The sequence below is a fragment of the Prionailurus viverrinus genome, chromosome D1 (assembly GCF_022837055.1).
Source record: "Prionailurus viverrinus isolate Anna chromosome D1, UM_Priviv_1.0, whole genome shotgun sequence".
Taxonomy (NCBI): Eukaryota; Metazoa; Chordata; class Mammalia; order Carnivora; family Felidae; genus Prionailurus; species Prionailurus viverrinus.
The window spans coordinates 57844202-57860779 of record NC_062570.1 but is presented as its reverse complement, the minus strand read 5'-3'; the positions used below and the strand labels follow the sequence as shown (position 1 = coordinate 57860779).

Sequence of the window (16578 nt, the reverse complement as noted above, 5' to 3'; positions counted from 1 at the left end):
ATGTGGTCAGAAGTTCACAAGGGCTTTCCAGACAAACCTGGGGAACAGAACCCAGTGTAGGTGGGCTGTGAAACTTCCCTAGGCCCCAAGGAATGATGATGAACTGAGAGATTTGTATTCCTTCTGATCATTTCAATTTTGCATGTTAAAAGAATTCATGTTGAATGATAAAAGCAATATGAAGCAATATGAAAGCAATATGAAACATGAGAGAGAGGGGAAAAAATGCTCTGCTGAAACCCAGGCGCGTAGATGACACATAGTGTTTACACAGTTACAGTCATATTTGTTACACATTTTCATATCCTGATTGTTTCACTCTACATTGCCATCACGGGTACTATTTATATCACTTCATAGTCTTCAGAGACTGCATATGGTAAAAAACACACAACATAAATTTATCATCTTAACCATTTCTAAGTGTACATTTCAGTAATGTTAAATAAATTCACATTGTTGTGCAACCAATCTCCAAAATTTTTTCATTTTGCAAATCTGAAACTCTGTACCCAACTCTCAATTGCCTCCTTCCTTCAACCCCTGGCAACCACCATTCTATTTTCTGTCTCTATAAATTTGACTATTCTAGATACCACGTATAAGAGCAATCATACAGTATTTGTGTTTTTGTGATTGGCTTATTTCTTTTAGCATAATGTCCTCAAGATTCATCTATGTTGTTGCACGTAGCAGAATTTCCTTCCTTTTTAAGGCTGAATAATATTCCATTGTATGGATATACCACATTCTGTTTCTCCATTCATCCCTCAATGGACACTTGCATTGCTTCCACTTCTTGGCTGCTGTGAATAATACTGCTATGAACGTGGTTGTACAAGAGAAACAGCATTTTTAATAGCTGCATTTTATTCCATCTAGAAGCTACACCACAGAGGACTCGGACGTATAGATTGTTTGTACTTATTTAACACCATTCGTTATTCTGTTCCATTCTTAACACAGGGAGTGTTAAGTAATCGACTGATACCGTATAATGTCAGATTATTAACTCAGGATTATAGCTTTTCAAACTCTTTTGAGATGAAGAGAACTAAAACACAATTTTACATATTTTTAAAACTCAAAGGCTCTTTCATGAGAAAATTATATTTTATCAAGAACAAAGTTACTTTTGGTGTCCCAGTTAAATTTCTTTGGAAATGTGTTCACTAAGTAATGTTAAATGAAAGAGGAAAACATATACTTGTAGTGTATAATATAAGAAGAGTTTACACTTGTTGAGTGATGTGTATCATGAGCTGTGTTAAGGGATATACAAGTATTAGCTCATTTAATCCTCATGGCAACTCTTTGAGGTGAGCATTGGAGGGGAGCAGAATAGGCCACCCCAGAATATGCCTGTTTGGCATAAGGATTATTTTGAGCTAAGTATTTTGAGAAATGGCAGACACAGGAGAAATTCTGAAGACCAGATAAATTACCCGTTTTGCAAGAGAAATTTACATTTATAAAGGAAACCTCCGTTTGTAAGAGTGTCTCCCTCCGTGTACCTGGAAAAGAAGTTTAACTCAGAATCACATGAGAATCTTATCAAGGAGAAGAGTCACTTAAATCTGCATAACAACCTTACCCTTGTTTGCTTTTCCTGGTAACCTCCCAAAATTGGTCTCCTCCTACACCTTTCTTCCTATTGTCTTTAGCTGGAGATGGTATTTAAGGTGCCAGCTTCAAACACCTCAAAGAGTTCCTCATTCCCCAACCCCATCTCCCATGTATACAGAAGGTATACGTGAAATAAACTGTTGTTATTTTCCCTCTGATTAATCTGTCTTTTATGACAGGGAGGTCCCAACCATGAACTCAGAAGTTTAGAGAAGAATTATCCCATCCCCCACAGCCCACTTCCTAACAGCATCATTTATTATTCCCCTCTTAAAGAAAATAAAATTTAGGTCCGGGGAGTTAAGTAAGTTAAGTAAGTTGCCCAAATTTTCACAGAATTTGAACCCAGGTCAGTATGACTTCAGAACCTGTGGTTTAATCATTATTAACAATTACTGAAATAATTTTTTACTGACCCATATCATGAACAACTATTATATAATATATAGTATTATATAGTGCCCCATGGAGGGGCATCTATCCCAGATTTACAAGGGTTAACGAGGCGACCATAAATTGTCTATGAAACAATGCCCTATGTGTTCTACTATTGAGGTGTGAGAGAATATGCTGTAAGAACACAAAGAAGGAAAGTCTGAGGAGTCTGAGGAGAATTAAGAAAGACTTCACAAAATAGGTGACATCTGAGCTATGCCTTCTGAGATGAATAAAATTTACCAGACAAAGCGCGATTGTGGAAAGGGAGAGTCTACCAGTGAGCAGAGGACAAATCCAAGTCAGCACAGGGGGAAAAAGCCAAAACTAATACTCAGGCACTACATTTAAAGCTCTGTCTCTCAGTGTAAGCTGCTTTAGTTTGTCTTCTCCTAGTCTCTATGTCAATCCTCCATTTTCTTCCTCTATTAAAATTCAATCTTTTCTTGCCCTTTGTTGCACCATAGTGATTCTATTTCAGCTTTAATATGTAGCAAATTGAGTAGGAGAGTTAGGAAGAGCATCCTGGAAAGTTTTACAACAAAGATCCACTTACCAGGAACTTCCATGAGAGGAACAGGCCCATTTGCTACACGGAGAATAAATCCGTGTGTTTGGCAGCAACATGTGGGTTTGTTTGGACCACCCACGTCCTCCTCCTTTTTCTTAGGAAAAGGGGGAAAAAGAAAGGAATGTAGGGAGCTGAAATGGTTTATTAACTTTGGAAATTCTCAGGAATTGGCTCTGTAAATGATATTTCCAGTCCATTCTTGAAGACTATACAATTCTGATGGGAAATGGGATTAACTGTATAAAAGGATGGCAGATCCCATATTTAGGGAAATAAGCTTCTGCGGGAGGATCTACAACAGCTCACAGATCAAGTGCCAAGGAAAAGCAACCCCTGGAGAAAGCACTGAGCTGGCACTGCGGACCAACGACCCCAGCTCTGTAGCCAGCCACTAGTCATAATTACAGAGGGACTCCACTGCAGATGGCAGAGGATAATCTTGGGGAGGAAGATCTTCCTCTGCCCTATGGTCCTTCTAGCTGGACAGAGAATCAAATCGACATGAGACTGGTTAACAGGAAAAAATCAAATTTAATAGGCATACATATGGAGAATCCACATAGACACAGAATTCCAAAGACACTGAGGCAACAGGAAGCTTACATGAGCTAAGGAGAGGGGTAGGGTCAGAGGACACAAAGGGGAGAAAGACCATTAGCAAGAAGGTAAAAGGAGTTGTTTGGAAAAACAAGGTAAAGGGGAGTCCCTGTTTATAGCTCTCTTCCTGTTACAGGCTCTCCTTTCCAATGTAAATTTAGGCATGTGCAGGGAGGCAAAGAGAGCTTTTCCTTCATCTGCTTGGTTTTGATTACTTTTAACTCAAAATAATCGTTATGCCAAAGTGGCCCATCTTGGGACAGCCTGCCCTGGGCCCCTACAGTAATAATCAAACTTCTTCCTTGGGTACTGGCAATATCATGGCAGAACATCTGTGAAGAGATATGAGTTGCTGACAGTGCAAAAGAGTGATCTACATTGACTATGAACCCGTTAGACATTTGTCAATGCAGCTGCTGTGCTACAGATGGGAGCCTGCCTCCTACATGGAAGAGGATTTTAAAGCGGTCAATGCACTGGAAAGAGCACCAGACAAAGAGTCAGACAGACTTGGGCGCTAATCCCAGCTCTATGAACTTTGGGACAAGTTAGGAATTTTTTGGAGATTTAGTTTACTCACATGTGAAATATGGAAATAATAAAACAACTGCCCTGCTTGACTCACATTTGGTCCTGTTGGGAAGATGAAATAAATTGAGAGACATGAAAATGCAGAGAAAATTGTAAAGCAGATATAAAGCACTATATTTATTGTGATAAAAGTGGTGAGCCTCACTTACTCCCCTACCTGAAAATAGGCAAAGGCCAAGTGATCCAAGGCATCCTCTAAACTTGCCTCATCCTCTGTTTTCCATTCTCCATAAGATCCTCGGAAGAGACTGACAGCCTCCTCCAGCCATGGAATGGCATGGTAGTAATCCCCCATGTCATAGGCCACCTGTAGGTAACATAAGTACCATCATTAAACCTTAATCCACGGGTAGAGGAGAGGAAATGACAAAGAGTGAGAGAGAGCCTATGGAACACCAGGAGGCAAGTTTTCATCTCACATTCATTTAAATTCTATTTATTTAGCATCCGTTCTATCCAATGCATTGTTCTAGATGTAGAGAAGACACATTGAAGGAGTGCATTTAAGAATTCATAATCTGGGGAGAAGGGAGATACAGAAATTCAATTAATTGTAATACTGGAAAGAATGACATGAATACTCAAAGGAAATATGCATAATATGTCAAGAGGCAGAGAAGGAAGAGACTTGAGAATCTCAGAAAGCTTCATAGAAGAACTGGCATCTGGAAGGCCTTCCCCAAAGAAAAAAAAGGATTTCAAGGAGCAGAAATTGAGAAGAACATTTTAAGATGAGGGAATGGCAGAAACAGACACTCAAAGCAAGCTTGTGTTCAAGTAGGACGCTGTGGTTATAGCCTAAGGTGAAGAGAAGCAAGAAATGAACTTCAAAAGGCAGCATGGGGGGCGCCTGGGTGGTGCAGTAGGTTAAGCATCCGACTTCAGCCAGGTCACGATCTCGCGGTCCGGGAGTTCGAGCCCCGCGTCAGGCTCTGGGCTGATGGCTCAGAGCCTGGAGCCTGTTTCTGATTCTGTGTCTCCCTCTCTCTCTGCCCCTCCCCCGTTCATGCTCTGTCTCTCTCTGTCCCAAAAATAAATAAACGTTGAAAAAAAAAATTAAAAAAAAAAAAAACAAAAGGCAGCATGGGCTAAGCTAGTAAGAGTTGTGAGTGTCATGTTTTTAAGAAGACACAACCAGTAACAATGTGAGAAATGGGTTGAATTCCTTCATTTATTTATTTATTCATTCATTCAGTATTTACCCAGTATTTACAATGTATCTGGTGATCCCTAGCCTTAGAGCTTACAGTCAAATGAGGGGCACGAGAGTGAACAGTAATTGCAACACAATGTATTAGACCCACATGGGAATGCTCTAAGAGCTCAATGCATTTTTTTCTACATTAAATGTTGGAAGGTGGGAATGTGGCAATATGTACTAAACCTAGTTTCTGTATCCTAATAGTTTACAGTTAACTATAATACCAGCACTGCAGGTGGAATTTCCTGGAAGCTGATGTTGGAGACAGCATGGAATTATAAAGTAACAGAGTTGGAAGCACTTTTACAAAATAATCTAATTCTGGTATAACTTACAGACTGGCAGAAAGACAGGGCAGAGCCTAGAGGTACTAAAACTCTGCAGTCTAAACAATAAATCAGTGGCTATTCTAGGTCTGCCATTAATCTGGTTGTGTTATTTCTCTGATCCTCAGGTTTCCTGTTTGTAAAAAGTTGAGTTGAAGAATAACAATCAGGGCCCCCTGGGTGGCTCAGTCGGTTGAGCATCTGACTTTGGCTCAGGTCATGACCTCACGGTTTGTGAGTTCGAGCCCTGTGTCAGGCTCTGTGCTGACAGCCTGGAGCCTGCTTTGGATTCTGTGTCCCCCTCTCTCTCCACCCCACCCCTGCTTGTGCTCTGTCTCTCTCTGTCTTTCAAAAATGAATAAACATAAAATCTTTAAAAAAAAAAAAAGAACAATCAAAATGACTCAACTTTTTCTGCTAAGTTAACAGTTTATTTAAGTTTTCCCTAGTCCCTAAAATACGGTAGATTGAGCTAACTAGAATCCCTCTAACCAAAACTACTTGAAACTTTTGGATAAAATGTAACAAATATTTTACATTTTCAAGAAAGAATGGAAAATGTCCAGGTACAGGAAACAAAAAAGGAGCTAAGAACCCAAGCAACAAGCTTAAGAGCAGATGCTAAAGCTGTTTAGAATGGGGGTGAGTGGTAGTCCTCATTCTTAGCAACCTTTAATTAAAACACCCACATGAGGACAGAATATGAGCCCTCCAGACACGTCCTCAAACCTAGGTTGGAATGAAGACACACTCATAAAAGCGAAATCCATGAAGAACCATACCTTAAAATTTTTTTTTTCAACGTTTTTATTTTTATTTTTGGGACAGAGAGAGACAGAGCATGAACGGGGGAGGGGCAGAGAGAGAGTGAGACACAGAATCAGAAACAGGCTCCAGGCTCTGAGCCATCATCAGCCCAGAGCCCGACGCGGGGCTCGAACTCCCGGACCGCGAGATCGTGACCTGGCAGAAGCCGGACGCTTAACCGACTGTGCCACCCAGGCGCCCCGAAGAACCATACCTTAAAGGAAAGGGTAGACCTGAAAAAATCTGCCCACTGTCACAAAGAGTCAAGAAAGTTGGTTTATGGGGCACCTTGGTGGCTCAGTGGGTTGAGTGACTGACTTCAGCTCAGGTCGCGATCTCACGGTTTCTGGGTTTCAGCCCGGAGTCAGGCTTTGTGCTGACAGCACGAAGTCTGCTTTGGATTCTCTGTCTCCCTCTCTCTCTCTGCTCCTCTCCCACTCACGCTCTCTCTTTCTCAAAAATAAATAAACAGTAAAAAAAAAAGTTGGTTTGTTTCTGTCTGGGTATTGTTTAGGGGAAACAAAGTGTGTCTTTAGAATATTCACAATCTTGAGCCTATGCTCATGTGAATAAATCGATACAATAATGGATCTAAGGTGAGTGCAAATCGAAACCACAATGAGATATCACTTCTTGCCTGTTAGAATGGCTATTATCAAAAGGACAAGAAATAGTGCTGGCAAGGATGTGGAGAAAAAGAACCTTGTGCACTGCTGGTGGGAATGCGAACTGGTACAGCCAGCGTGGAAAACAATATGGAGGCTCCTCAAAAAATTAAAAATAGAACTACCCTATGACTTATCAATTCCACTTCTGGTATTTATCTGAATAAAATGAAAACACTAACTTGAATAGGTATATGCACCCCATATGTTCATTGCCAGCATTATTTATAATAGCCAAGATAGGGAAACAACCTATGTGTCCATTAACGGACAAATAAAGAAAATGTGGGGTGTGTGTGTGTGTGTGTGTGTGTGTGTGTGCAATGGAATATTATTCAGCCATAAAAAAGGAGACTTTGCCATTTGCAACAACATGGATGAACCTTGAGGGCATTATGCTACATGAAATAAATCAGACAAAGGGGTGCCTGGGTAGTTCAGTTGGTTAAGTCAGTTAAGCGACTTAGTTTCAGCTCAGGTCATGATCTCACAGTACATGAGTTCAAGCCCCACTTTGGACTCCAAGCTGAGCTCATGGAGCCTGCTTGGAATTCTTTTTCTTTCTCTCTCTCTCTCTCTCTCTCTCTCTCTCTCGGAATTCTCTCTCTCTGCCCCTCCCCTGCTTACACATGCTCTCTCTCAAAATAAATAAACAAACTTTTAAAAACTCAGACAAAGAAAGACTAGTACCATATGATCTCACATATATGTGGAATCTAAAACAAAAAACAAACAACAACAAAAACCTGAATCTATAGATACAGAGAACAGATTGGTTGCCCCAGGCAGGAAGTAGGGAGTAACTGAAATGGGTGAAGGAAGTCAAAAGGCACAAACTTCCAGTTATGAAATAAATAATTCATGCAGATATAATGTACTCCAAAAACAAAAACAAAAAACAAAAAATAGTACCTAAGGCCAGTGATACCATTAGAGTACCTAGAAGAAGAAAACCAGAACATTCTGGAGTGATATTCCTACAACTACAAACACAGAGATTCTTTTAGGAGAAAAAAAGTCCTGCTAAAAGTAAGCTCACAATTAAACATACTAAACCATATCAGGAAATAATCATTAGCAAGAGTCAACAGACAAAATAGTAAGGTATTACAATTAGACAACTAAGGATTTCAGAAAATGGAAAGGCCAATCTGCTTTAAAATAATCCATGGAGGAGGAAATTGGAGATGTGTAGATGAAACAAATTTGGCCACATGTTAATAATTGCTGAAGCTTATTCCTTGACCCACCAATACTACTCCCAGGTGTTTATTCAAGAGAAATAAAAACAGAAAGACTTACATAAGAATGTTAATAGTAGCTTTATTCACAGTAGCCCAGGCTGGAAACAATCCAAGTATCTATCACTAGGAGACTGTATAATAAACAGTCTCCTAGTGATAATATATTCATACACTGGAATACTACTCAACAATAAAAAAGGAATTACCTACTAATAAATACAACAAGGTGGATAAATTTCACAGATACAGTGTGCTGAGTGAAAGAAGCTGGACTCAGGATAGTACATATTGCATGGCTCAGGACAATGGTTACCGGGCACCTGGGCAAGGGTAGGTAGAGCAGAAGGGAGGGGCTGGGAATGGTGAGAAGAAACAGGAGGGGGACTTTATGGAGCTATATTTAAATTCATTAAAAAGCTTTTTTTTTAAATTTTTCATTTTAGAGAGAGAGAGAGAGAGCATGAGTGGGAGAGGGGCAGAGGGAGAGAGAGAATCCTAAGCAGGCTACATGCTCAGCATGGATCCAGACATGGGGCTCAATCCCACAACCCCGGGATCATGAGCTGAGCCAAAATCAAGAGTCAGATGCCCAACCAGCTGAGCCACCCAGATGCCCTTAAATTCTTTTCTTTTTTAAGTTTATTTATTTATTTTGAGAGAGACAGAGACAGTGCAAGTGGGGGAGGGGTAGAGAGAGAGGGAGAGAGAGAGAGAATCCCAAGCAGGCTCTGCACTGCCAGTGTAGAGCCTGATATAGAACTTGAACCCAAAAAGCCATGAGATCATGACCTGAGCTGAAACCAAGAGTCGGACAGATGCTTTTTTAAAAAAATCTTTTATGTTTATTTATTCATTGGGGGGGGGGGGGGGAAGAGAGAGAGAGAGAGAGACCACAAGACCACAAGTGGGGGAGGGGCACAGAGAAGGAGAGGCAGAATCCCAAGCAGGCTCTATGCCATCAGTGCAGAGCCCAATGCAGGGCTTAAATCCACGAGCTCTGAGGTCATGACCTGAGCTGAGATAAAGAGTCGGACACTTAACTGACTGTGCCACCCAGGTGCCCCTAAATTCATTTTTTAATATTAACTTAAATGCCTTAAGTTTTATGTAAATTCCTTTTTAAAAATCTGAAACAAATATTGCAAAATTTAAACATATTTCATCTCCGGTTATAGATATAATTGCTTGTTATTTTATATACCTTTCTTATATTAGAAATGTTTTATCTTTTAAAATAAGTGAATAAATACGGAAATTAAGACTTCCAATAAAGCTTTCAGGAAGTGACTTACTGAATTTTCAACATATGGTTTTAGTCTCATGAAGGCTTCACAAATGAAGCGCACATTGGTTCCATACACAGAACTATTTTAACTGGCTTAAATTTAAATTAGCCATGAACCTGATGGTTGAGCTCTGATTCCATCACAATTTTAGAAAAGGAAAAATGGTATATAGAGAGGCTGAGGCAACACACCCTACATTAATTTGGAAGACTGATGCACAAAACTTGAAATCAGGGCACCTGAGGCCCACTCTCATGTCTGCCGGGAAAATTCACTTTCCTGCAATACACGTCTCCAGAATTAAAAAGGATTTACTCCATTACTTATTAAGGCAAAGGCTAACAAAGAGTATATTGTAAAGTGACCTCAAGTGTGCTTATAAGTTATGATCAAAGATCGGCTAAATATCTCATATGGAAGGTTCCTGGAGTTTATTTCCTCAAGGAATGTTAAAATAAATGGCCTCCGCTTTTTGACACTGCTTGAATTTAGTACTTCTAAATGCTTAGGAAATGTTGCAAGGGATTCCAGAAAGTCTCAGGAGCCTGGTTTCCATGATCTTACCTTCACATCTCCACCTCTTATCCCTTTCCCCACCCTTGGACCCTGCTTCTCCTCTCCACCCAGCTGTTCATCTGCTGGCAGGGTGCTACTGTTAGGATGACCACAAGACCATTTTTCCCAGCTCAGTCCCAGTTTGTCTGTCATCCTGGCATAACTAATAACACCCCCTTCACTCTCAAAAGTGGCCGGCATATGTGATCACCTTAGCTATCATGGAAAGGACATGTGATTTGGAGTTACAAGACCTGGGTTCAAAATTTCCTTCTGCTACTTAAAATTGTGTAACCTTGGTCAAATTATTTCCCTGTCTGATCCTCGGCTTCTTCATCTGAAAGTGGGGAATAATACCAAGTTTCCAAGTTTGCTGGAAGGACTGAAAGTATGTAAAAGCAATCAGGATATAGTTATTTCATCCTTGAGAAATTAGAGCTGAACAATTCGCTCTCTCTCTGAATATTGTTACCTTGCCAACTTGGAAGCAGTCATCTGCTGTCAGGGAGAAGAGCCGTCTGGGACTGTACAGGTCAGTAACGGCGGAGCCAGTGACTCTCTGAAAGACACCCCGGGCAAGGCCCTTCACGTTGAGCATGTACACATCCTGTAGCCGCATCAGGGCCCTCGCTGCTCCCTCAAGGTCCTCAAAGGCTGGCAGGTCCTGCTCCACCTTCTCATAACCATCTTTCAGAGCTGTAAGGGCAGTAAAAACATCAATCCACCCCACCCTTCAAAAAACAGGTGGTGAGCATTTGATACATGCAAAGCATAATCACCTAGTCAAATATTTCATGAGCAAAGATAATGTTGTATGTGTTTATATTTTTATTTTTTTAATTTATTTTCAATGTTTTGTTTTGTTTTGTTTTGTTTTTTTTTGAGAGAGAAAGAGAGCAGAGGAGGGTCCGAGAGAGAGGGAGACACAGAATCCAAAGCAAGCTCCAGGCTCTTGAGCCGGTCAGCACAGAGCCTGATATGGGGCTTGAATCCACGAACACGAGATCATGTCCTGAACTGGTCGGACGCTTAACCGACTGAGCCACCCAGGTGCCTCTGTTTTATATGTTTTTATTCCCCGTGGCAAGCACAACTCCTGGCACAGAGCAGATGCTTAATACAATCTTCTGAATGAGGAAAAAAAGCTTTCTAGTAAAAACTGAAGCACGTGTTGTTCCATCCTATCTGTCTCCAGGAATCTTGTCCTTTGTGGGGACAACTCTTCTTCCTCTTAACTTCCCCAAAGTCAAAAAATTTCTTCAAGTCAAAGTAGAATAAATTAGGGGTGCCTGGGTGGCTCAGTCAGTTGAGCATCCAACTCTTGATTTCAGCTCAGGTCATGACCTCACAGTTCATGGGATCAAGCCCCTCATCAGTCTCTGGCTGACAGAGCAGAGCTTGCTTGGGATTCTCTCTTTCCTTCTCTCTTTCTGCCCTTCCCCTGCTCTTTCTCAAAATAAATAAATAAATAAATTTTTTAAAAATTTACATCCAAGTTAACATATAGTGCAATAATGATTTCAGGAGTAGAATCCAGTGGTTCATCCCCTCTATGTAACACCCAGTGCTCATCCCAGCGAGTGCCCTCCTTAATGCCCCTTGCCCACTTAGCCCGCCTCCCCACCCACAACCCCTTCAGCAACCCTCAGTTTGTTCTCTAGATTTAAGAGTCTCTTATGTTTTGTCCCCCTCCCTGTTTTTATATCATTTCTGCCTCCCTTCCCTTGTGTTCATCTGTTTTGTATCTTAATAAAGAAATATTTAAAAAACAAAACAAAAGTAGAATAAATTAGGAAACTGACCTTGCTACAGATCACATTATAGTGTCAATTTAATAAAATAGAAATTATCAGACAAATACATAAACAGAATGATATAACCTGTACTTCTCCATAGGGTTGTAGTGAAGATCAAATGAAATAATGGATATGGAAGTGCTTTCTAATGTACATTCATATAAACATATTAACAAGGGGACCTAGTCCTTGGTAATCTCTAGAGCTGAGAAGATCGAGTAATACCTACCCACTTCATTACCCTTCATCACATTCCACCAGAATCTCTCTCCTTTCCAGAGTCAGGAGATAGAATCTTCTCTTACCCTCCAGCCCTCCTCCTCATTACCTCGGATGTTCTCACTGGCCTCCAGACTATGTACCACATTCCTCCAGTCAGACTGTAGGCGTTTGATGAGAGTAAATGCAAGCAGAGGGTTAGACACAGGAGTTGCTGAATCCTCATGCAAAGAAAGCACCTTGTCATAGAATCTGGAAGAGAGGAATAGAATGATCTCACTTACTGAGATAGCCACTGCCCCTAGTAAAGGCTGGCATGGTGTATGACTCTACATTTAGAGTCGTTAAAAATGAAACATGACATCCTCGAGACTCATGTAATAGTCTAACCAATAAGCACAAAGAATATGAAAACTACCAACACAACAAAAGAAGATCCATTCATTTGTTCACTCAATGAGTCAGTCTCTACTGGTCAATTACAGAACATCAGGCACCACACTAGATGCTAAAGATACAAAGGCAAGACAGGGTAGATGTTCCAAGGAATTCACAAACCAGAAAATCTTTTTTTTTTTTTCCTCATCGCTTTATATTCAATACGTAGAATCTGGTAGAAGCTCAAAAATGTTGTTCCATTAGCTGCAATAACTGTGTTACCTGCTATGAGACATAAGCTTGCAATGCTATGTAATGTTACAGCAATTTGTAGGCAGGGCCCCTAACCCAGGTGGGAGTTAGAAGGTGTAAGGGAAGACTTCCCAGAGGAAATGGCACTTGATCTGAGTCCTAAAGGATGAAACATTTGATAGCTACTGCTTACTGAGCTTTACCTCTACTAGGCATCCTGCTAAGTGCTCTAAATATATTGTCTCATTTAACCCCCCCAACGACCCTTAGAGTAGATTTTTATCATGCCCATTTTACAGGGAGAGAAAACTGAAACAAGGCCACACTTTTTGTGAGTGACAAAGCCAGATTTGACTCTGAAGTTTATTCTCAGCTGATTTTGCCCTATTGTTTCCATGGAACTAGAACAAAGAAAGGAAGAATTTATTTATTTATTTATTTATTTATTTATTTATTTATTTATTTATAATGTTTATTTATTTTTGAGAGAGACAGAATGCGAGCAGCATAGAGGCAGAGAGTGAGAGACAGACAGAATCCGAAACAGCCTCCAGGCTCTAAGCTGTCAGCACAGAACCCTACGTGGGGCTTGAACTCACAAACCACGAGTTCATGACCTGAGCTGAAGTTGGATGCTTAACTGACTGAGCCACTCAGACACCCTAGTTCTTTTTTTTTTTAACTTGAGTACAGTTGACACATAGTGTTACGTTAGTTTCAAGTGCACAACAAAGCGATTCAAAAAATATGGAACACTTCATGAATTCATATGGCATCCTTGTGCAGAAACCATGCTCAACTTCTCTGTATTGTAGGCAGAATATTTTTTGAGTCAACAGGGACCAACATGTACCAGAGCACAGAGGCTTGATATATTTATTCATTCAATACGTCAGTCTACAATGGTTGCTTGCCAGATGTCAGACTCCATGCTAGATGCTGGGGATGCAAAGTCAAGACAGGGTCCAATGCTCGAGAATTTCATGAACAAGAAGATAGCTGTTTTTCTCATCACTCTATACCTAAATTCAATAAATAGTTCTATGAAAGAATGACTAATATATGCTCTTCTAGGATCTAGGAACAGAATTTTGAATAAGACAATAACCTTGGTCTTAAGGACTCACAGACTAGTAGATAAGACACAAATAATTATATTACAGATGAACACCAGATTTAAGAACAAGGCTTAGGGGGCCGTATGGAGAGGGGGTAATTAATTTGGCCAGAGCAAGTCAGGGATAGTTTTACAGAGGACATAATAAACTAAAACTTGCAAATAGTGAGGAAGGGAGGAGAGGCAGGCAGAGACAGCTCAACCTATGTGAAGGGACAGAGAGAACTGGTAGGGGAATAGAAGCTGTTCAGCACTGCTGGAGGATAGGGTAGATTAGCCTGGAAAAGTGAGGAGCACCCCACAAGCCACCAAAAAGTTTTAAGTGAGAGTCGGACACACTGACGTGTTTATATATATAAATTCATGAGAGGGTGAGAAAGCGGGTTCAGAAATGTGAATGACCAGAGGCAGATAGACCAGTTAGGAGGTCAATTCAAAACTGTAAGCAAGAGTAAGGAGAGTCTGAACCATAATAATGACAGTGGGGGCTGCAAATGGGATAGATTCAATGAAGCTATTTAGGGAGCAGGCCACATAGAAACTGGTGATGGTTGTAATGGGGGATGTAAACCTGGGGTCAACCATCATGCTTCCAGCCTCTCTGGCTTGCCGACATGTGTAGAAAAGGGCCAGGGGCGCCTGGGTGGCGCAGTCGGTTAAGCGTCCGACTTCAGCCAGGTCACGATCTCGCTGTCCGGGAGTTCGAGCCCCGCGTCGGGCTCTGGGCTGATGGCTCAGAGCCTGGAGACTGTTTCCGATTCTGTGTCTCCCTCTCTCTCTGCCCTTCCCCCGTTCATGCTCTGTCTCTCTCTGTCCCCCCAAAAATAAATAAACGTTGAAAAAAAAATTAAAAAAAAAAAAGAAAAAAGAAAAGGGCCAGAAATGGTGGGACCAGAAGTGATCATCTTTCTAGTTAATTTCTCTCTTCAGATGTCCTACAAAGTATTCACACAAGCAAAAGATGCTGTTTCCTGGGGCGCTTGGGTGGCTCAGTCAGTTAAACACCAGACTTCGGCTCAGGTCATGATCTCAAGGTTTCTGGGTTGGAGCTCCTTGTCGGTCTCTGTGCTTACAGCTCAGAACCTGGAGCCTGCTTCAGTTTCTGTGTCTCCCTCGCTATCTGCCCCTCCCCCGCCGCGTTCTTTCTCTCTCAAAAATAAATAAACATTAAAAAAAAAAGTTGTTTCCTTTCCTGGCATAGTAAGGTTATTCCATTTATAACACACTATGGAATTAACATTATTAAATTATCAATTATAATAAGGCAGTCCTGAGAGTTCCAGCTGTAACCTCTAAAATTTTTTTCTTATTTTGGGGCGCCTGGTGGCTTAGTTGGTTAAACGTCTGACTTTGGCTCAGGTCATGATCTCACAGCACATGAGTTCAAGCCCTACAATGGGCTCTGTGCTGACAGCTCAGAGCCTGGAGTCTGCTTCAGATTCTGTGTCTCCCACTCTCTCTCAAAATATATAAACATTTAAAAAAATTTTTTTAAGTTTTTTCTTGTCTTTAAAATTATTAATTTCAAGAACAATATAATAACAACAATGGATGTAAAAGAAAAAAGTGTGTGCAAAATGAAAAGGATACGTATTTATAGGAATGTGCTCAAGAGTGTGTGACTCCTTTGGCCAGAGTGGAAGACTTCAGCGAGCAGAAAGGGATGAAAGTAAAGAATAGAGGAGTGGCAGGGTGGAGGGATTCACTCCTCTGAAGCTGAGTCGGCCCTAAGGATTTCTCAAGGGTGGAGCCCGCCACTGGGAATGGAGCCTGAAACAGAAGATGATTTACCTCCAGGTGCTTCCAGGGAGCCAAGAGTTCAAGCACAAACTAAGAACAAGAATCCCATTTCCAGGGAGGAAATGAGAGCTCTGTCAAGTCCGAGGATGTCTCTGATCGTGAGACAGTGCACTTTGACAGTGGCTACTCTACGGTTTTAAAAACTAAACCGGCTTCCAGGGTGTGGGATTTTTTTATTTTTTATTTTTTTTACTGCCCATTATTTCCTGCTTCAGCTCCATATGGAACTACTTAGCGGAAGATATTCCACTGCTAGACGAAAACACTTAAAGCAAGCAGAGACTTGGGCCTGAGTCCAGCCTGAAGAGTAAGTGTCCAAGGACAACTGAGGCTGAGGGGGCAGTAATTTTATAGACAGTTGGATTGGAAGGAGACCTGAGAGGTATCCCGACCCAGCCCCCAACTATCTGTCAGTTTCCTCCTCTATAAAATGATAGAACTGGGGGCGCCTGGGTGGCTCAGTCGGTTAAGCATCTGACTTCGGCTCAGGTCATGATCTGTCAGTTTATGGGTTCGAGTTCCGTGTGGGGCTCTGTGCTGACAGCTCAGAGCCTAAAGCCTGCTTCAGATTCAGTGTCTCCCTCGCTTTCGGCCCCTCCCCCGCTCGTGCTCTGTCTCTCTCTCTCTCCCGTAAATAAACATTTAAAAAAATTAAAATGACAGAACTGGTCTAGTCTAGAAGATCTCTATGGATTCTTTCGGCACGACCATTCTATTCTCTCTTTCCATCATCTTTTCCATAACTGAATAGATTCTTCACTTAGTGCTTGAGGACTAACGTTTAATAGGCATCAGAGGAAAGAAGGAAGGCAGTGAGGTGAAAATTTCCCCCAAGTCCTCCAGCACATCAAAAGCACTAGCTCCTTGTTCTCTTCACACCCCACTTTGTATTACGGTGTCAGTTTATTTAAGGCAGGGGTTTGATCTCTACTGCACCACATGATTCAATTCAATGTTCAGATACGTCATTTTTCTGTCACACAAAGAAAAAAAAAACCTATCAACAGATATCTGAGACTGGCTTGGAATCTAAACGTTGGCCTTATTCCCAGCCTTTGAGCAAATAGCTGGTTTTCAGAGACCGAGTTACTGGATGCTGAATTCAAACCTCA

At 41.2% G+C, this 16578-nt stretch overlaps 1 protein-coding gene and 1 non-coding gene across 3 annotated transcripts in view; both read right to left on the bottom strand.

The window, feature by feature from the left end:
* Nucleotides 1-16578, bottom strand: part of P4HA3 (prolyl 4-hydroxylase subunit alpha 3) — a 42459-nt gene that overhangs the window by 20770 nt on the left and 5111 nt on the right. Inside the window, exons 2-4 of one of the 2 annotated variants that reach the window (XM_047823648.1) lie at nt 12029-12171; nt 10377-10600; nt 3978-4127 (exon numbers count right to left, since the gene is read on the bottom strand). In XM_047823648.1, coding sequence (XP_047679604.1) covers nt 3978-4127; nt 10377-10600; nt 12029-12171 — 517 coding nt within the window. The remainder of the gene's footprint in view (nt 1-3977; nt 4128-10376; nt 10601-12028; nt 12172-16578) is intronic. The other variant, XM_047823650.1, reaches the window with a different exon arrangement.
* Nucleotides 13291-13394, bottom strand: LOC125147248 (U6 spliceosomal RNA). Its single transcript, XR_007145085.1, has one exon. It is a non-coding gene; the product is annotated as a U6 spliceosomal RNA (small nuclear RNA).